Source organism: Lynx rufus, unplaced genomic scaffold (assembly GCF_022079265.1).
Source record: "Lynx rufus isolate CCGP_SWC_20201006 ecotype Redwood Valley unplaced genomic scaffold, mLynRuf1.p SCAF_2, whole genome shotgun sequence".
Lineage (NCBI taxonomy): Eukaryota > Metazoa > Chordata > Mammalia > Carnivora > Felidae > Lynx > Lynx rufus.
Window position 1 is genome coordinate 32,506,680 of NW_025814834.1, and position 21,847 is coordinate 32,528,526.

General features: G+C 39.4%; 1 protein-coding gene across 14 annotated transcripts in view; it reads right to left on the reverse strand.

Moving 5' to 3' along the window:
- Positions 1 to 15,273, reverse strand: part of ABI2 (abl interactor 2) — a 122,396-nt gene extending 107,123 nt beyond the window's left edge. For 8 of the 14 annotated variants that reach the window (XM_047083359.1, XM_047083361.1, XM_047083353.1 and 5 more), the window contains exon 1: positions 14,956 to 15,272. In XM_047083359.1, coding sequence (XP_046939315.1) covers positions 14,956 to 15,072 — 117 coding nt within the window. In that variant the 5' untranslated portion in view covers positions 15,073 to 15,272. Of the gene's footprint in view, positions 1 to 14,916 lie in introns of all 14 variants that reach the window. The other 6 variants (XM_047083354.1, XM_047083367.1, XM_047083365.1 and 3 more) reach the window with 3 other exon arrangements.
- Between the last annotated feature and the right edge of the window lie 6,574 nt (positions 15,274 to 21,847).

Below are 21,847 nucleotides of genomic sequence, written 5' to 3' on the forward strand. Positions count from 1 at the left end.
AGAGGTACATGCATCCTGATGTTTACAGCAACATTATCAACAATAGCCAAAATATGGAAAGAGCTCAAATGTCCATCAACTGATGAACGGACAAAGATGTGTACACACACACACACACACACACACACACACACACACACACAATGGAATATTACTCACCTATCAAAAAAGTAAATCTTGCCATTTGCAACAACATGAATGGAACTAGAGTGTATTATGCTAAGCAAAATAAGTCAGTCAGAGAAAGATAAATAACCTTATGATTTCACTCATACATGGAATTTAGGAAACAAAACATGAACATATGGGAAGGGGGGAAAATAAACAGAGGTAAGCAATAGAGAACAAACTGAGGGTTGACAGAGGACAGCAGGTGGAGAATGGGCTAATTGAGCGATGGGTATTAAAGGCACTTGTTATGATGAGCACTGGGTGTTACATGTAAGTGATGAATCACCAAATTCTATTTCTGAAACCATTATTACACTATATTTTAACTAACTAGAATTTAAATAAAAATTTGGAAGAAAAAAAATGACCTGATCTAATTCACATATCTTATGTCAAAACAGCCTATGTATAATACCAAATAATATTAAACCAATATTAATTAATCAGACTTCTTTTTAAATTTTTTTTTACTGTTTATTTTTGAAAGAGAAAGAAAGAGTGGAAGCAAAAGAGGGGCAGAGAGAGAGGGAGACACAAAATCTGAAGCAGGCTCCAGGCTCCAAGCTGTCAGCACAGAACCCCACGTGGGGCTTGAACTCACCAACCAGAAGATCAAGACCTGAGCCAAATTCGAATGCTTAACTGACTGAGCCACCCAAGAACCCCTGAATTAATCAGACTTTAATCTACTTAAAAAAAAAAGTCATGTTAATAATCCAAGAGATCCAGTCTTTTTTCATTTCAAAAGAAGAAAAAGCTGGGGTACAATGCCTTATTATTACATAATACATCTACACCACAAACTAAATTGCCGACATTAAATTTATGTTATATGTAGAATTAACCATGAATAAAATTCATAATTATACATATTACTATATCATAATCATATGTGCAGATGATGAAAAACCTAGAAACCATATGAATTTAATGTCAATAAATTTCAATTTCTTCTCTCAAAAACAGTACTATATATTAAGCTAGGTTATTCAAATTCTTTCTGAACCTGCCCTGCTCTTCTACAATAAATGTTTTAAAGGAGAAGAGGAGGGGCACCTGGGTAGTTCAGTTGGTTAAGCATCCGATTTTGGCTTAGGTCATGATCTCACGGTTTGGGAGTTCAAGCCCCACGTCCAGCTCTGTGCCGACAGCTCAGAGCCCGGAGCCTGCTTTGGATTCTGTGTCTCCCTCTCTCTCTGCCCCTCCCCAGCTGTCTGTCTCTCTCTCTCTCTCAAAAATAAACATTAAAAAAAATTTTAACAAATAAAAATTAAAAACAAAAAGGAAAAGACAAGGGATCATTATTCAAGCATTATCTCCCAAAAAAGATTTGTAGTACATACTGAAAAAGGCATCCCTTGTTGCTTCCCCTATTCAATATTGTTTTGTAGGTTCTGGAAGTTCTTAACAATGCATCTCCTTGCCTCTATTCAAAATCTTCAATGGATAAATGGATAAAGCCAAATAACAGCAAGCACAACAAAAGAAAAGCTGTGCCATGTTATATTTAGTCCAAACCCCATTAATTCAGACTCTACTGAACATAGGGTCTTCACAGCAATTAAATGGTAACAGAATTAGACTGTTCCATGAGTTACCAATGACTTCCCAGCATGGACATATACTCAGTAAGTATTTCTTTTCTTCTTCTTTTTTAATATGAAATGTATTGCCAAATTGGTTTCCATACAACACCCAGTGCTCATCCCAACAGGTACCCTTCTCAGTTCCCATCACCCACCCTCCCCTCCCTCCCACCCCCCATCAACCCTCAGTTTGCTCTCTGTTTTGTTTTTTTTTTTTAATTTTTTTTTTCAACGTTTATTTATTTTTGGGACAGAGAGAGACAGAGCATGAACGGGGGAGGGGCAGAGAGAGAGGGAGACACAGAATCGGAAACAGGCTCCAGGCTCTGAGCCATCAGCCCAGAGCCTGACGCGGGGCTCGAACTCCCGGACCGCGAGATCGTGACCTGGCTGAAGTCGGACGCTCAACCGACTGCGCCACCCAGGCGCCCCTGCTCTCAGTTTTTAAGAGTCTCTTATGTTTTGGCTCCCTCCCTCTCTAACCTATTTTTTTTCTTCCCCTCCCCCCATGGTCTTCTGTTAAGTTTCTCAGGATCCACATAAGAGTGAAAACATATGGTATCTGTCTTTCTCTGTATGACTTATTTCACTTAGTAAGTACTTCTTAAATGAAAAAGAATATGTAATTTTTTATACATGTAATATATATACATATATATGTAATTTTTTAATGGTATGAGTTATAATCTCAATCATTTTACTCAACAAAGCATAGGGGACACAGGAAAAAAAATGAACAAAATTCCTATGTTTACAGAATTTTGGTTTAGCAGAGTCATAACTAAGCTTGATTTTACTTAACTGATTTTTTAAAATATTTATTCATTTTTGAGAGAGAAACAGAGCATGAGTGGAGGAGAGGCAGAGAAAGAGTGGGAGACACAGAATCCGAAGCAGGCTCCAGGCTCTCAGCTGTCAGCACAGAGCCCGATGCGGGGCTCGAACTCACAAATTGAGAGATCATGACCTGAGCCAAAGTTGGATGCTTAACTGACTGAGCCATGCAGGTGCCCCTTACTTACTTGATTTTTTATAAATAGGAGTATCTTCCTACAACTGCCCAAAAAGTTGTAGATCCACTCAAATATTTGAGAAGCATCCACTATAGAATAAACCATGCATTAAGTGAAAGCAAATGAACTGCTGAACAAACTCTAAAGCACTAGCCACACGTAAAATAACCAGTTTCAATTCTGTTGGTCACATCTATACTAAATACCCTGAACAAATGAAAAGTATTCACCAACTTCATTTACCTGTACATAAATATAAAAACTCTTCCATTTCAGGAAACTAATTTATTTCACTTCTTTCAAAAGGATATTTTCCACTGCTTATGAGAAAAACCCTTAATTTATTCTTTTAACAAATATTTATTGAATGTCTGTTTTGTCCCAGGCACTGTTCCAGATGCTGACAATGAAAAAGACTCCCTGCTCTCATGAAGCTCATATGCCAGGGGACAGAAATATGCAAATAAATAAATAAGATACACCATATGCTAAACAGTAAACAATACGAAGAAAAATAAAGCATGGAAAGAAAAGTACAAGAAAAAAGGGGAGTAAACAAAGGGCAGAAGTATGTTATAACTTTAAATAGACCAAGAAGGAATCATCAAAAGGTAACATTCAGACAAATGGCTTCACAGGTGAATTTCACCAAACATCTAAAAAAGAATTAATTGGCACAAAAACACTCAGATCAATAGAACAGAATAGAGAATCCGGAAATGGACCCACAAACGTATGGCCAACTAATCTTTGACAAAGCAGGAAAGAATAGCCAATGGAATAAAGACAGCCTCTTCAGCAAGAGGTGCTGGGAAAACTGGACAGTGACATGCAGAAGAATGAACCTGGACCACTTCCTTACACCATACACAAAAATAAATTCAAAATGGATGAAACACCTCAATGGAAGACAGGAAGCCATCAAAATCCTTGAGGAGAAAGCAGGCAAAAACCTCTTTGATCTTGCCCGCAGCAACTTCTTACTCAACACGTCTCCGGAAGCAAGGGAAACCAAAGCAAAAATGAACTACTGGGATCTCATCAAAATAAGCTTCTTTCTGCACAGCAAAGGAAACAATCAGCAAAACGAAAAGGCAACTGACAGAATGGGAGAAGATATTTGCAAATGACCTATCAGATAAAGGGTTAGTATCCAAAATCTACAAAGAAGTTATCAAACTCAACACCCAAAAAACAAATAATCCAGTGAAGAAATGGGCAAAAGACCTGAATAGACACTTCTCCAAAGAAGACATCCAGATGGCCAACCGACACATGAAAAAATGCTCAACATCACTCATCATCAGGGAAATACAAATCAAAACCACAATGAGATACCACCTTACACCTGTCAGAATGGCTAAGATTAACAACTCAGGCAACAACAGATGTTGGCAAGGATGTGGACAAAGAGGATCTCTTTTGCACTGTTGGTGGCAGTGCAAGCTGGTGCAGCCACTCTGGAAAACAGTATGGAGGTTCCTCAAAAAACTAAAAATAGAACTCCCCTAGGACCCAGCAATTGCACTACTAGGCATTTATCCAAGGGATACAGGTGTGCTGTTTCGAAGGGACACATGCACCCCATGTTTATAGCAGCACTATCAACAACAGCCAAAGTATGGAAAGAGCCCAAATGTCCATCGACAGATGAATGGATTAAGAAGATGTGGTCTATATATGCAATGGAATATTACCCAGCAATCAAAAATAATGAAATCTTGCCATTTGCAACTACGTGGATGGAACTGGAGGGTATTATGCTAAGCAAAATCAGTCAGATAAAGACAAATATCATATGACTTCACTCATATGTAGAATTTAAGAGACAAAACAGATGAATACAAGGGAAGACAAGCAAAAATAATATAAAAACAGGGAGGGGGACAAAACATAAGAGACTCTTAAATGTGGAGAACAGAGGGTTGCTGGAGGGGTTGTGGGAGGGGGGATGGGCTAAATGGGTAAAGGCATTAAGCAATCTACTCCTGAAATCACTGTTGCACTACATGCTAACTAATTTGGATATAAATTTAAGAAAGCAGGAAAGAAAGAAAGAAAGAAAGAAAGAAAGAAAGAAAGAAAGAAAGAAAGAAAAAGAAAGACAGACTTATTCTTCTCAAACTATGCAAAAAAAAAAAAAAAAGGCTAGAAAAGCAATGAAAGCTTCCAAATTTACCAAAACCACATAAAGACACACACACACAAAAGACAATTACAGGCCAATATCTCTGATGAACACAAATGCAAAAATCTTCAACAAAATATTAACAAAGCAAATCTAACAATACATTTAAAAAAATCATTCGCCACAATCAAGTGAGATTAATTCCTGGGATGCAGGGTGGTCCAATATTTGCAAATCAATCAACGAGATACATCCTATGAACAAGAAAGGATAAAAACCTATGATTATTTCAACAGATGCAGAAAAAGCATTTGGGAAAGTGCAACATCCATTCATCATAAAACCCCCAACAAAGTAGGTTGAAAGGGAACATACCTCAAAATAATAAGTCCTTATGTGAAAACCCACAGCTAACATCATTATCAATTGTGAAAAACTGGGAGTTTTTGCCCTAAATTCAGTAACAAGACAAGGCTATCCACTCTCACCACTTTTATTCAGCATGGTACTGGGAAGTCCTAGCCACAGCAATCAGCAAAAAAAAAGAAATAAAAGGCATCCAAATTAGTAAAGAAGAAGTCAAAGTCTATTTGCAGATGACAGGATACTATATATAGAAAACCCTACAGACTCCACCAAAAACTACTAGAACTGATGAATGAATTCTTGTGTTACTGATTTTAGTTATTCTGACAGGTATGAGGTGATTGTGGTTTTGATTTGCATTTCCCTGATGATTAGATCTGGAGCATCTCTTCATGTATCTATTGGCCATCTGTATACGTCTTATTTGGAGAAATGTCTGTTCACATCAACTGCTTAGTTTTTAATTGGATTATTTCTTTTTTGGATGTTGATTTGCATAAGTTATATATTTTGGATACTAACCACTTATTGGATATATCATTTGCAAATATCTTCTCCCATCCAGTAAGCTGTTTTTCAGTTTTGTTTCCTTTGCTGTGCAAAAGCTGTTTATTTTGATGTATTCCCAATAGTTGGGTTTTTTTTCTCCTTTTTGCTGTTGTTGCTTTTGTTTCCCTTGTCTTAGGAGACATCTAGAAAAATGTTGCTGCGGCCAATGTCAGAAAATTACTGTCTGTGCTCTTTTCTAGAAAGGATTTTTATGGTTTTAGCTCCCACATTTAGGTCTTTAATCCATTTTGAGTTATTTTTGTGTATGGTATAAGAAAATGGTCCTGGGGCGCCTGGGTGGCTCCATTGTTTGAGCGTCCGACTTCGGCTCAGGTCATGATCTCACAGTTCGTGAGTTCAAGCCCCGCGTTGGGCTCTGTGCTGACTGCTCAGAACCTGGAGCCTGCTTTACATTCTGTGTCTCCCTCTCTCTCTGCCCCTTCCCTGCTCACGCTCTGTCTCTCTCTGTCTCAAAAATAAATAAACAGTAAAAAAATAAAATGGTCCAGTTTCATTCTTTGGCATGTGGCTATCCAGTTTTCCCAATACCATTTATTGAAGAGACTTTTTCCTTTTTTTTGATGTGTATTTATTTAATTTGAGAGAGAGTGTGTGTGAGTGGAGTGGGGGCAGGGCAGAGAAAGAAAGAGAAAGTGGAGGGGGTGGAGGGAGGGAGAGGGAGAATCCCAAGCAGGCTCCACGCTGTCAGCACAGTATCTGATGCAAGGTTCAATCTCATCAACTGTGAGATCATGACCTGAGCCAAAATCAAGAGTCAGATGCTTAACCTACTGAGCTACCCAGGTGTCCCAAGACTGTCTTTTTCCCGTTACATGTTTTTGCCTCCTTTGTCAAAGATTGACCATATAATTGTGGGTTGATTTCTGGGTTTTCTATTGACCTATGTGTCTATTTTTGTGCCAGTAACATACTGTTTCGGTTACTACAGCTCTGTAGTATATCTTGAAATCTGAGATTGTGATACCTCGTTTTGTTTTTCTTTTTCAAGATTGCTTTGGCTATTCAGGATCTTTTGTGGTTCCATATAAATTTTAGGATTGTTTGCTCTAGTTCTGTGAAAAATGCTGTTGGTATTTTGATAGGGATTGCATTAAATCTGTAGATTGCTTTGAATAGTATAGACATTTTACCAATATTTGTTCTTCCAATCCATGAGTATGGAATACCTTTCCATTTGTTTGTGTTATCTTCAGTTTCTTTCATCAGTGTTTTATAGTTTTTGGTGTACAGGTCTTTGACCTCCTTGGTTAAGTTTATTCTTAGATATTTTTTATTTTTGGTGTAATTGTATATGGGATTGTTTCCTTAATTTTTCTTTCTGCTTCTTCATTACTGGTATACAGAAATGCAACAGATTTCTGTATACTGATGTTGTATTCTGTTGATACATCTGGTAAGTGGTTAATATCCAAAATATATAAAGAACTTATACAAATCAACATCCAAAAAAAATAATCCAATTAAAAACTAAGCATTTGATGTGAACAGACATTTTGCCAAATAAGACATATACAGATGGCCAATAGACACATGAAGAGATGCTCCAGATCTAATCATCAGGGAAATGCAAATCAAAACCACAATCACCTCATACCTGTCAGAATAACAAAAATCAGTAATACAAGAAACAACGTGTGGAGAAAAGGGAACCCTTGTGCACTGTTGGTGGAACCATAAACTGGTGCAGCCACTGTGGAAAACAGTATGGAAATTCTTCAAAAAATTAAAAACAGAATTACCACATGACCCAGTAATCCCACTACTAGGTATTTACCCAAAGAATACAAAACACTAATTTGAAAAAATACATGTACCTGTATCTTTATTGCAGAATTACTTACAACAGCCAAATCATGAAAGCAACCCAAGTGTCCACTGATGGATGAATGGATAAAGAAAACATGATATGGAGCACCTTGCCAGCTCAGTCACTAAAGCATTCAACCCTTGATCTTGGGGTTGTGAGTTTGAGCCCCTCGCTGGGCATAGAGCTCAAATGAAAAAAAAAAAAGAAGGGGTACCTGGGTGGCTCAGGTCATGATCTCATGATTCGTGAGTTCAAGCGCCACATCAGGCTCTGTGCTGACAGCTCAGAGCCTGGAGCGTGCTTCACATTCTGTGTCTCCCTCTCTCTCTGCACCTCCCCAAGTCACGCTCTGACTCTCAAAAATAAATAAAAACGTTAGAACAAGTTTTAAAAAAAGGAGACGATGTGGTATTTGTGTTCAATAAAACATTACTCAGCCACAAAAAAGAATGAAATTCTTGCTATTTGCAACAACATGGGTGGCACTAGATGGTCTAATGGTAAGTGAAGTCAGTCAAAGAAAGATAAATATATGATTTCACTCACAGGTGAAATTCACTAACTTAAATGTGAATTTAAGAAGTAAAGCAAATAAAGAAAGGAAAAAAGGCAAACAAAAAACCACTCTTAAATATAAAGGATGAACTGATGGTTACCAGATGGTTACCAGGAGGATGTTCAGGTGAAATAGGTGAAGGGGATTAAGAGTACACTCACCATGAAAACAGTGAGTAATATATAGAATTGTGGAATCACTATAATGTACATCTAAAACTAACATAACACTATGTTAATTACACTGAAATTAAAAAACAATTTTGTAATATTTTTTAAGTTAAAAAAATTTAAAAGTTGACATTTGATCAAAGGCATGAAAAAGGTAAAAAGATCCAGTGATACAACTATCTGGGGGATGAATACTCCTGGTAGAGGGCACAGTAAATGCAAAATAAAAAAGTCTTGAGGTACCTTTCTTGCACCCAGCAACCTTGGAGTCCGCTCTTAGTTGGGGCCATCCTGCACCTAAGACAGGTGAAAAAGTCGCTAGAGTTGATAACTCTAGGCTCCAGCTCATAATGAAAAGTGGAAAGTATGTGCTGGGATAGAAGCATACTCTGAAAATGATCAGACATGGCAAAGTGAAATTGGTCATCTTCGCCAACAACTGCCCACCCCTGAGGAAATCTGAAACAGACACTACATCATAGTGGCCAAAACTGTTGTCCACTACAATGGCAATAATACTGAACTGGACACAGTATGTGGGAAATAATACAGAGTATGCATACTGGCTATCAGTGATCCAGGTGATTCTGATATCATTAGAAGCATGGACAGCACAGACTAATGAAAAATAAATCATGCAAAATTTTTCAATAAAAACGGCTAGAGTTTAAAAAAAAAAAATGTGGAAGCAGAACCATGCCTGTTATGTTCAAGGAAAAGGAGCCAGAGAAGCTGGGTGGCTCAACCTCATGGTTGGCAAGTTTGAGCCCCACATTGGGCTTGCTGCTGTCGGCACAGAACCCACTTCGGATCCTCTGCCCACCCCCCTCTCTCTGTCCCTCCTCCACTTGTGCTCTCTTTCTCAAAAATAAATAAAACATTAAAAAAGAAGGAAAAGAAAAAGAGGCCAATGTGGCTGAAACACAATTAGCAAAAGAGAAGAGGAATTACATTAGGAGAGGATTCAAGACTAGAAAGCTAGATCATTTGTATCTTGTAGGCAATGTTAATTTCTAGGTCTTAAACTGAATGAGACAGAAAATCTCAGTATTTTGAACAGAACATGATCTGATTTAGATTTTTAAAAAAGATCACTCTGGCTTTTGCTATAATCTAACTGAGTGATAATCATATCTTGGTCCAGGTTGGTAGCAGAAGAGGTGGTAGTAGTCAGATCCAGACATGTGAAGACAGAGCCATTTGTTATCCAATGCAAAAGATAAGAGTCAAGGACAGTACCAAGGTTTTGGGCTTAGGTACCAAAAGGGTTACAGCCAATTACTGATACAGGAAGGAAAAGCTATGTTCAAATATTATAACTGAATAGTGCCTCCCTCCTCCCCCCACCGCCCCCCCCCACAACCTTCACCCCCCAGCAAAGATGACCACATCCTAATCCCTGGAACCTGTGAATATGTTACCTTACATGGCAAAAAGGGATTCTGGAGGTATGATAATGATCCTGAGATTGGAAAATTATCAGAATGGGCCCAACATATAATCACATGAGTCTTTATAAAGAGAGGCAGATGGTCAGAGTCAGAAAAGAAAATGTGACAACAGAAGCAGAGGGAGAAGGGGGAAGTGAAGATGGAAGCAGAGAGACAGAGATGTGAAAACAGAAGCTGAGGTTGCAGTGATGCCACTGCTGGCTTGGAATTTTAAAGAAGGTCATGAGCTAAGGAATGCAGGTAGTCCCTGAAAGCTGGAAAAGGCAAGGAAACCGATTCTCCCCCAGAGCCTCCAGAAAGAACCCAATTCTGTGGCCTACTATAGACTTACGATCTCCAGAATTATAAAATGGTAAGTTTGTGTTGTTTTAAACTGCTAAATTTGTAGCAATTTGTCACAACAGCAATAGAAAATTAATGTAAATACAATAGTTTGAATATTTAGAAATTAAGAACTATATGTATCAGATTTTTTTGTATTATAACAAAATCTCCTTCAAAACTTGAAAACAATGCCATAGGACTAGAAGACTGTACACTCAGAAGGTATTGTGTCAAGTTAAACAAATGTCTTAGCATTGTAAATAAACTGTAACTCCTTATAAACTTTTCATGCAATTTTTAATGAATTCTGGGAGTATCCTTTTTGATAAAGACAAAAAACGAGGGCACCTGGGTGGCTCAGTCGGTTAAGCATCAGAGTCTCAATTTCAGTTCAGGTCATGATCTTATGGGAGATGGAGCCCAGAGTTGAGCTCTGCCCTGACAGCATGGAGCATGCTTGAGATTCTCTCTCTCCTTTCCACTCTGCTCCTCCCAGAACACACTCTCTCACTCTCTCAAGGTAAATAAATAAACTTAAAAAAAAATGTTTAAAAAAGACAAAAAACAGAAGTCATTAATGACATCTCTATTGCTCAAAAGCAAAAAATATATATATTTCACATAAAATTTAAGGCACATTTTGTAAAAATGTTTTATAGAGTATTTTTTATTTTATTATCTTTTCAAGCAAGCTCTACATCCAACATGAGGCCTAAACTCATGACCCTGAGATCAAGAGTTGCATGCTTTATGGACTAAGCCAGCCAGGCACCCCTTTAGGTACATTTTTAATTTCTGTTCTTCTGAGCAAAACCATGTTACTGGATGATTTTGCTCTTACTCCAAATAATGGACAACGGGATTTTACTATGTATCTAAAAAACAAACAAACAAAACAAAACAAAACAAAACAAAACAAAAAAATCAAAAAACCAATTAACTATTTTATCTAACGAAAGGAAAAATGTTAATAAGTTGGTTTTTCAGAGTTACTCTAGGAAAGTAACAACTATAAATTTATTTCATCTACCAAACATTAAAGCAACTCCTACTATTATTAAACTCTTTTGGGGCACCTGATGGCTCAGTCAATTAAGTGTCCAACTTCAGCTCAGGTCGTGATCTCACGGTTCAGGAGTTCGAGCCCCAAGTCAGGTCTTTGCTGACAGCTCAGAGCTTGGAGCCTGCTTCAAATTCTGTCTCCCTCTCTCTCTGCCCCTCCCCCACTCACGCTCTCTTTCAAAAATAAACATTAAAAAAAACAGTAATAAAATAAAATTCTTCTATTTGTAAAAATGTAGATTCCAAGTCAATCAAAACATTGTTTAAAATTTCTGGAAACTTTTTAGATTAGGTATCAATGTTTATATTAATAAATGAAAAAAAGAACACAGGTCCTACATGTATCTTTACAAAAGTCCTTAACAATTACTAAGTCCTTTTTCACAGACAAGAATTAAAATCAATCAGGAAATACCAGCAATTTTAGTTGTAATTTTTTTCATCAAATTTTTTAAAAATTTTAAGTTTATTTATTTTGAGACAGGGCGAGCATGAGTGGGGACGAGTAGAGTGAGAGGGAGGGAGAGAGAGAGGGAGAGAGTGATAGAGGGAGAGGGAGAGGGAGAGGGAGAGGGAGAGGGAGAGGGACAGGGAGGGAGAGAGGGAGAGAGGGAGGGAGGGAGAGAGAGAGAATGAATCACAATTAGGCTCCTTTACTGTCAGCAAAGAGCCCGACACAGGGCTTGAACTCCCAAAACTGTGAGATTATGACCTGAGCAGAAATCAAGAGACGCTTAGGCAACTGAGCCACCCAGGTGCCTCTTAGCATCACATTTTAGAAAAAATATTTTTACTGTCACTTTTTCTAGAGGTTGAAATAATAAAACAAAAACCATCTAAATTTTTACTGAAGATGATTTTTAAATTTCTAACATTAACTGCATTAGTATCCTGGAAAACCGCTGTCTACAACACTGTTGTCCACAACGCTGTTCTACCTATAGATTGTGGGTGTTAACACAGGCAGTATCTGGTCACTCCTAATGCTGATAATGTATCTGAAAGATATTTTTATTAGGAACAATTTAAACACGATACAGTTGTTTCCAGAAGGATAGCAAAATCATTTTCCTTCCTTTGCTCAATTTCCACACTAAATATAATCCACATTTAGAGCATTCTTATTTCTCTTAGTTATGTGGCTATTCCTATGCTTAAAACCAGCTACTTAAGAACACTGAACAAAGACCCTTACCCTTTGTTACACATGATTCAACAGATTTATCTTTTTCTACTTTACTGGCAAAAATTACATTTCCACAAAATAAAGTAAGTGTTGGGTTAGTTAACTTGAGCTAGTAGTTAGGATATGATGCTAAAACAAGGCTAAACTGACTATGTGATCATATACAACCAATTAATTTTCATTTTCTACAGGGTCAGAGGCAGCATCAAAACCCCTGCTGGTCAGTTCTTTGGTCACAAGGAGAGACAGTTGGGTCAAATGTACAGCTAGGTCAGCACAAATCCACTATCAGCATGTTCCATTTATCAACTTTACTACAAACAAATCATGTAAGAGCTGTCATCTCGTAAGAGAAAAACACCAATATTATACCCACATAAAAAAGATGATAACCTAAGAGGTAAAATCTAATCTAACATGTAAAATCTATTTTAGATGTTAAACTGAAAAAATATTTTTAAATCTAATTCCATTAATCAATAGCTATACTGTGCATTTAAAAAAACCACACTAAATTATTAGTCCTATTGCTAAAACAGATAATGGTGACTGTAATGACAGAATAGTGTAAAATATTTAAAAAGATGACAACCCTTAATCCCTTTAACCTCTCAGTTTTATTAATCCATGTACTTTACCTTTATGTATCAATTGTAATCTAAGAAAAACTATACCTTCAAATTATAATAAAAATTATGTTCCAAAGAGAGACAAATCTGTTTTTTTATTACTGGTAATAACTGCTACCCAATCACTTTTCTATTCTCAGTTTCTCTTCTGACCTATAACTCCCATAATATGCTGCAGTCAATGGAATTACCGTTTCAGTCCTTTAGATTTGCCACTCCTAGAGACAGTGAATTCCTTAGGAATAGCATATCTTCCACCTGGCCTTCTCCCCACCTTCAGTCCCTTAGAGTATAAACTGACACACTACATTATTCATTTGCTCACAGATCAGCCTCTCCTACTAACTACACTATGAAATTCTGTAGACACTAGGTGTGTTTCATCAACCCTTTACACAGTGGCAAGCTATACAAGACTTTTGAATACATGCAGTTGAACACTGAACAACTTAATGTTTGACTCTTTTCTATCCCACTCAGTATTTAAGAAGCACCCTCCAAATATGGACCACTGTGTTTTTTTGCATGAATCTCTGACCCAAGACACATTTTTTTCTGTTCCTACTAGTTTCAATAGTCTCTTTGGAGGGAAAAGCCTTGGATTATGCCTGGTCCCTTCTTCAATACAAATCGTTGCTACAAGATAATACAGAGTTAAGTATATACCTAATTTAGTAAAATCTCACAATAACATCCTTGATAAACCACGTGATCCTTACAAAATTTATAAACCTATAAATTCCAACACCTTTTTTTTTTAGTTTACACTAAGACTAAAGAATGCTTCCCAATATAACTGATATTAAGAAGGATGCCTGGAGAGATGGAGGTGGGAGCGGGGCGGGAGGTGGGGGGGAGAAGACCATAGTGAAAGAACAATTTAACACACTTCTTCCATTTCCACCTTTATCCCAAGAGAATTTAAACGTTAAGGGAAAAAATGGAGGTAGAATCTGTGACTCCAGAATAAGCCACAAAGAAACAAAAGACGCTTAATTTGCAAACTGTTTTAACCTACCCTTTCAAATAATTTTTCAAGAAGGATTTTTTTTTTTAAATCCACAGAATCTTTTGCTGTATCCAGGCGCAGCTGGATCTCATCTCACCCAACACACCCCACCTCCATACACATACACACAGCGTTACCACTCTGAGTCTCTGTACCAAACCAACCATCTCGGGAAAAATTAAATCATGAGGATCATTTCCTAATCCTTGCTGAAAAATACTTATAATTCTTTTTCCCACAGGAAAATTAACTATTCTAACGGGATTGTCGAGGGAAGGGGGGGTGGTGCTCATTATCATGCAGCTTCTCATTCTCCATAAGGAGGAAAATGGCAATAACTTCCAACAGACAACTGCTCTTCTACAGTAACCCCGGCTAGAAACTAAAAGATAAACAGAAATACCAGTCTCTTGAGGCATTTACATGAATATAAAACTGAGGCACTTTACTTTGCAACAACATAGCCCCTTAAAAATCCTCCAGAGCTTGGGGGAGGGGGTGATCCATCAATCCCCCCCACACCCCTGCCATATGGGGGAGCAGGATTCTGTCAAATAGAAAAAAACACTCTCCGCCTCCACCGCCATCCCGAACACTGACGGGTACCGAGTGCGGGGGCGGCCGAGGGCAGAAGAAGCGAAGAGGCGGGGACACGACACATACACCGCAACGAGGACTGATTCATGGCTTTTTAAAATGTTTTAAAGCTACAATTTCCTCCAGCCGGAGGTTTCTCACCAATTCACCAGACCCAACTCCCACCCTATTCTCCCCCTCCCCCGCCCTCGAGGGCTTAGCTAGGCTGGGTCCCCGCCGCGGCCCCAGCCCCGCGCGCCCTGCGCCCCCAAGCGCGGCCCCCGGCCCTGGGATCCCCCACGCGCTGCCCACCAGAGGCCCGACGCGCCCAGGCCGGGACATGCTTCACACCTGGATGTAGTTGTTCTCGCAGTAATCTGCCACCCGTTCCAGATTCGTGTAACTGTCGAAGAGGGCCCGGCGGCCCCCCGGGATTTCCTCCTCCAGCAGCATCTGCAGCTCCGCCATCTTCACATCCTCCTCCTCCTCATACAGACCGCAGAGGTAGCGGCGGCAGCAGTGCCTGGGAAACCCAAGACTGGGAGAGGAGGAGCAGCGGCGACCGCGGCGGCGGCAACTCGCGAGGAGCGAGAAACACCCCCCGCGCGCGACAGGGGAGGGGGCAGCAGAACGGGGGCGGGGCGCGAGCCGACGGACTCCGAGGACGGTCACCGCGGCGACGGACGGACGGGCGCGCGCACGCGCGCTCCCCTCCCTCCGCCCCCGGGCGCCCGAAAAAGATTCCCACCCTCCGCCGCGCCGCCCGCCCCTCCCCCACCTTCGGCGTTTCCTAGCGACCGCGGGAGTGGGGGCCGGGAAGCGCGCGGGAGTCGGGCGCGCGGTTAACCCTTCGGCCCCCGCAAGTTGCGTGGCTCGCTAAGTGTCTCCGGCGGCTTTTGTTGGTCCCAGTGAACGCGCTACCCGGCTCTGCTGCCTTCCCGCCCGCGCCCTCTTCGACTCCCCTTCGCGTTATTCTCAACCTGAGGCCGAACTCCGTGGTCATTGGACTGAAGGATAGCAGCCCACAAAAGTTCCGTGCAGCTTTAAGTGCGCCTTGCTTTCCATTTTTCTCTTCTTCTTTGACCTTATCCATCCTCTTTGGTACAGATAAGTAAATTCCAGTTTCATAATCCCGTATTTCCTGCACCCAGGCTTTTTTGCGCTTATTTGCCCACTAAAGCTGTCGCCCCCTCCCCCCCACCCGGCCAGGTTAGTCTCCATTAGGCTCTCAATTCCCTGTCGCCTGGACCTCAGCTTTTTGTGCTTGCCCTCTCCATGATTCTCTTCCTCACTGACATCCTTTTCTGTCATTTCTCTGGTTCAATTCCACGCCTTTTTTCTTCGTGGATCCAGTATTTAAAGTTCTGAAAATGGTTTTGCTGATGATAATTTTCTTACTCACATGGCTGCTACATGGATAAGATAATAGTATATGTGAAAGCACTTTGAAAAACGTTAAATGCTACAAAAATTCAAGGTGGATCATTTTGATTTTCGGAGTTACTCTGTTCTTGTTCCCCACATACTGTATGTTTTCCTAAATCTTGACTACTCCACACAATGTAATCTTTTAAAAAACCTAAAATATTAGACAACTGCTGAGTTGCCCATGACCTTAATTTATACCGTGGTAAATCAAGGTTGACTACATTTGCAGTTTAGAACAGGATCCATTATTTCAGGTCTCGTTCTTGCTTTTTGTGATATCTTTGTCCTTCTACGGTGATTCCCCCGCCACCTTTTTTTCCCAGATGCTGGGGCAAACTATATTATACTTCCTTGAAAAATCATTTGAATGTTATGCCATTCCAAATTTTTGGAGCAATCTCTGGTGTTATTATATTGGGTGTATGACATACACATTAGCAAAAATTTAGCAAGTTATTTTGAATTTTCAGTGTGGAACCCAAATTAAAGAATACTGAAAATGTCCAGTTTATCTAGTTTTATTCTTACATAACCACTTCAAACATTTTTTTTTCATGTTTTTTTATTTATTTTGAGAGAGAGACAAAGCATGAGCAGGAGGGGTAGAGAGAGAGGAGAGAAAGAGAGAATCTCAAGCAGGCTCCAGACTGTCAGCACAGAGCCAGACTTGGGACTGGAACCCACAAACTGAGAGATCGTGACCTGAGCTGAAGTGGAGTCCGATGCTTAACTGACTGAGCCACTCAGGTGCCCCAAACATCTTTTGCTTTAGTGGTTCTCAAACTTAAGTATAAGGAGCTTGTTAAAAATGAAAGCTGTAGCGTCACACTCTAGGGATTCATTAGAGAGCAGTAGTGATGGAATGGGATAGTTACTTAAATGACACATAAACTTGCTTCAAGGAATAAAATAGTATGAATAATCAAGTGAATAAAACAAATTGGATGAAACTTTTGTTTCAAACCTGAGTAAATCAAAAGGCAAGTGTTGAACTGTAACAAGCCCACCAGGTGAGTTAAGTGGTAAACGGACTCTTTCCCCATTATACTTATTTCTACCTAGCATTCTTTCAAATACTTCTTAGCAATTAGTCCAATAAACAGATCTCCCTGAGGGATAATGGTTATCCTAGGAATCACTGCCTGAAAATACTGGTACTTTCTTAAATTGACTGGTGACAACCTCTTTGGATCTTCTTTATCTGAAAAAACAAAGGTTTTAACTCAGGTATGTTGTTCTCAGACTTCAGCATGGATTGGAATCACTTTGGGGGCTTGTTAAAATACAGGATTGTTGGGGGCGCCTGGGTGGCTCAGTCGGTTAGGCATCCCACTTCGGCTCAGGTCACGATCTCACGGTCCTTGAGTTCGAGCCTCGCGTCAGGCTCTGTGCTGACCGCTCAGAGCCTGGAGCCTGTTTCAGATTCTGTGTCTCCCTCTCTCTCTGACCCTCCCCTGTTCATGCTGTCTCTCCCTGTCTCAAAAATAAATAAACATTAAAAAATTTAAAAAAAAAAACAGGATTGTTGGGGCATCTGGGTGTCTCAGTTAGTTAAGCATCCAACTTCGGGTCAGGCCATGATCTCATGGTTCCTGAGTTCAAGCCCTGCCTTGGGCTGTAAGCACATAGCCCACTTGAGATCCTCTGTCTTCTCTCTTCACTCCTCCCCTGCTCGTGCCTGTGCTCGCTCGCGTGTTCTCTCTCTATCTTAAAAATAAATAAACATTAAAAAGAATTTTTAAAAAATAGGATTGCTAGCACCCACCCGCAGAGATTCTGATTCAGTTGGTCTGACCCAATTTATAGTTCTGGCCCAGGTAATGATGAAATGGCCCTTCTGGCTCTGAAGGTGTATGATCGTAATTTCTGGCAGCTGGGAATCACCACTAAGCAAGGAGCTTTTAACACTGAGCAGACAATTAGGAATCACCTCACACTTTTCAGAATGGCTAAAATCAACAACATAAGAAACAACAGGTGTTGGCAAAGATGTGGGAAAAAAGGAACCTTTTTGTACTGTTGGTAGGCATGCCAAGTGGTGCAGCCACTGGGGAAAGCAGTATGGAGTTTCCTCAAAAAGTTAAAAATAGAACTACCTTATGATCCAGTAATTGTAGTATTGGTACCCAAAAAGTACAAAAACACTAATTTAAAGGGATAGTATACCCGATGTTTATAGCAGCATTATTTACAATAGGCAAGATAGGGAAGCAACCCCAGTGTCTATCAATTGATGAATGGATAAAGATGGAATACAAACATACACGCAATGGGATATTATTAAATCATTAAAAAAAAAGAATGAAATCTTGCCATTTGCAATGACATAGATAGACCTAGAGAGTATAATGCTAAGTGAAATAAGAGAAAGACAAATAGCATATGATTTTACATGATTTTATTCATGTGTGGAATTTAAGAAATAAATCAGCCAAGGGAAAAAAAAATACAAACCAAGAAACAGAGTCTTTAAATTATAGGGAACAAACTCATCGTTACCAGAAGCGTGGTGGGTGAGGGGACAGATTAAATAGATGATGGGGAATAAGGAGTGCACTTGTCCTGATGAGCACCAGTTGATATATGGAACTGTTGAATCACTGTATTATACACCTAAAACTAAGATAACACTGTGTTAACTAACTGGGATTAAAATAAAAACTTAAAAACCACTCAGCAGAATCTAAGGATCCAAGTATTTAGATAGATATCAGCTGCCACCATGATAATTTAAGCAAAAAGGAAGACAACTAGAAGTTCTATAAAAATATATGTATCGTGTGTATATATATTATCTGAGTGGTGGGATTATAAGAATTTTTGATTTTGTTCATCCTTTTCCTAAAATAAACATGGATTACTTTTCTAAGAGTCCAGTGAAACTATTATCTCCCAAAATTAGAGCAAATATTTTTATTACTACTGCCCAAGCTTACATTTTTAAAATTTTTAAATTTTTTTTAATATTTTAATATTTTATTTTTATTTTTTTAATGTTTATTTTTGAAAGAGAGATAGAATGTGAGTGGGGGAGGGGCAGAGGGAGATTACAGGACTAGAAGCAGGCTCCAGGCTCTGCACTGTCAGCACAGAGCCCGACTTGGGGCTCGAACTCACAAACCATGAGATCATGACCTGAGCCGAAGTCAGATGCTTAACCAACTGAGCCATCCAGGCATCCCCATTTTTTTATTTTTGAGAGAGAGAGTGACAGAGAGTGAGCAGGGGAGGGGCAGAGAGAGAGAGGGAGACACAGAATCTGAAGCAGGCTCCAGGCTCCACGCTGTCAGCATAGAGCCTGACTTGGGGCTTGAACCCACGAACTGTGAGATCATGACCTGAGCTGAAGTTGGATGCTTAATCGACTGAGCTGCCTAGGCGCCCCCCAAGGTAACATTTTTAAAGCAATTTTATCATCAGCTTGATTAAAAGTAAGCAGTATAGATTTTTTTTAACGTTTATTATTTTTAAGAGGGGAGAGAGAGAAAGCAGGGGAGGGGCAGAGAGAGAGGGGGGCAGAGGATCTGAAGCAGGCTCTGTGCTGACAGCAGCTAGCCCGATGTGGGGCTCGAACTCATGAACTACAAGATCATGACCCAAGTCGAAATCGGACTCTGAACTCACTGAGACAGCCAGGTGCCCCAACATTTTTTTTAAAAATGTTTATTTATTTTAGGAGTGAGAGAGAGAGAATGTAGGGAAGGGGCAGAGAGAAAAGATCTCAAGCAGTCTCTGCACTGTCAGCACAGAGCCTGATGCAGGGCTCAAACTCACGAACCCTGAGTCATGACCTGAGCTGAAATCAGGAGTCAGATGCTTAATCTACTGAGCCATCCAGGCACCCCACTGATTCAAAGTAAGCATTAAATATTCCTGGATTTTTTACGTATTAATCCACTCATACCAAGTACAGTTGATTCTTTTAAAAATCGAATTGCAATCCTTCCTTCCTTCTTACTTCCCTCTCTCTTTCTCTCTTTCCCTTTCTTTCTTTCTTTCTTTCTTTCTTTCTTTCTTTCTCTTTCTTCTTTCTTTTTCTTTCTTTTCTTTCTTTCTTTCTCTTTCTCTTTCTCTCTCTCTCTCTCTCTCTCTCTTTCGTAAGCTTCACACCAGCACAGGAACTCAACACAGGACTTAAAACACAGGACTCTGAGATCAGGACCGGAGCTGGTATAAGAGTTGGACACTTAACAGATTGAGCCCCCCAGGTGCCCCAAATTGCAGTTCTCTATAACCAATAAATTATAACTTGGCTTTGGCCAAAACTTTAATCCTCATTACCGTCTCTGGAAATAAATAATCTTGTTTTACATCATCTACAGATCTGATAAGCAAGACTTTCGGGTTCATCATACCCTCATGTTGAACAAATCAAGGCAAAAAAGAGGAGCCTGATGGCTTACCCTTATAAACCTCACTTAGTTGTTCAGACTACTGTTAGTATACAGTAGTCCCCTGTTACCATAGGGAATGCTTTCCAAGACCCCCAGTGGATGCCTGAAACCTTGAATAGTACTGAGCCCTACATATACTATTTTCTCCTATACAGACATACCTAGGATAAAGTTTAATTTATAAATTAGGCACAGTAAGAGATTAATAACAAGTAACAATAGAACAATTATACTGTAATAAAAGGCATATGAATGTGCTATGTCTCTCAAAATATTTTGTTATACTGTACTCAACCTTAAGATGATGTGAGATGATGCCTATGTGATGAGATGAAGTGAAGTGAATGAGGTAGGCATTGCAATGTAGCAATAGGCATCTCCTTCCCGACTGCAGTTGATGTCTGGTAACTGAAACCACAGAAAGTGAAACTGTGGATAGGGGGAACGACTGTACCTTAAATTTGGCCAGTTCTAAATGGACCTTAAGGGATTCACAATTATTCAATATTTCATCATTGTAGTCATAAGACTGGTGAAAAAGTGTCAAATTCCTTTGCTGGAATAAAGACATACTATGTGGAATTCCTCTGATGTATATCATTCTAGTAACTGTATCCTTAAGTGAAGAAATTAAGGATTTGTTAATTTCTTAAGAAATTAAAGAAATAAATGTTGTTTAACTGAACTGTTTACATTGCTCATCTTACAACATCTATGAGACATACCCATTCACTCCAGACTTTCCACTCAGATTCTTTCTGCACACCACTGACATGCTAATTAACCATAACCATTGTTTTCACTATTAACTCTTTGCCCTGAAATTTTCTTTAAGTTTATTTATTTATTTTGAGAGAGAACTAGACAGTGCAAGTGAGGGAGGGGCAGAAAACAGAGGGAGAGAGAGAATCCCAAGCAGACTCCGTGCTGCCAGCTCAGAGCCTGAAATGGGGCTGGAACTCATGAAACCTCAAGATCATGACTGGAGCAGAAATCAAGAGTCAGACACCCAACCGACTGAGCCACCAACGCACCCCTCTCTCTTTTAAATGGCATCAACCTATCAACTTTAGTATCCTTAATATTACTAAGAATGTCAATCAGTACTTAGTGTAAATGGATTTTCTCATAAATTTTTAAAATCTATTAAAGAGTAGCATCTATGGCACCTAAAGAATAAAACCAGCTGTTTCCTATCTGCACAAAGTATTTCCTGTAATAATTGTCCATTTTCCTCTTTTTACATTAAATGCTTGGAAACTATTAAATAAGAATGTCTTCCTTCTTCATGAAGATACTTTTGTGATGTTTTCCTTTTTTTTTTTTAATGTTTATCTATTTTTGAGAGAGAGCACGAGTGGGGGGAGAGAAGAGAGAGAGGGAGATACAGAATCTGAAGCAGACTCCAGACTCTGAGCTGT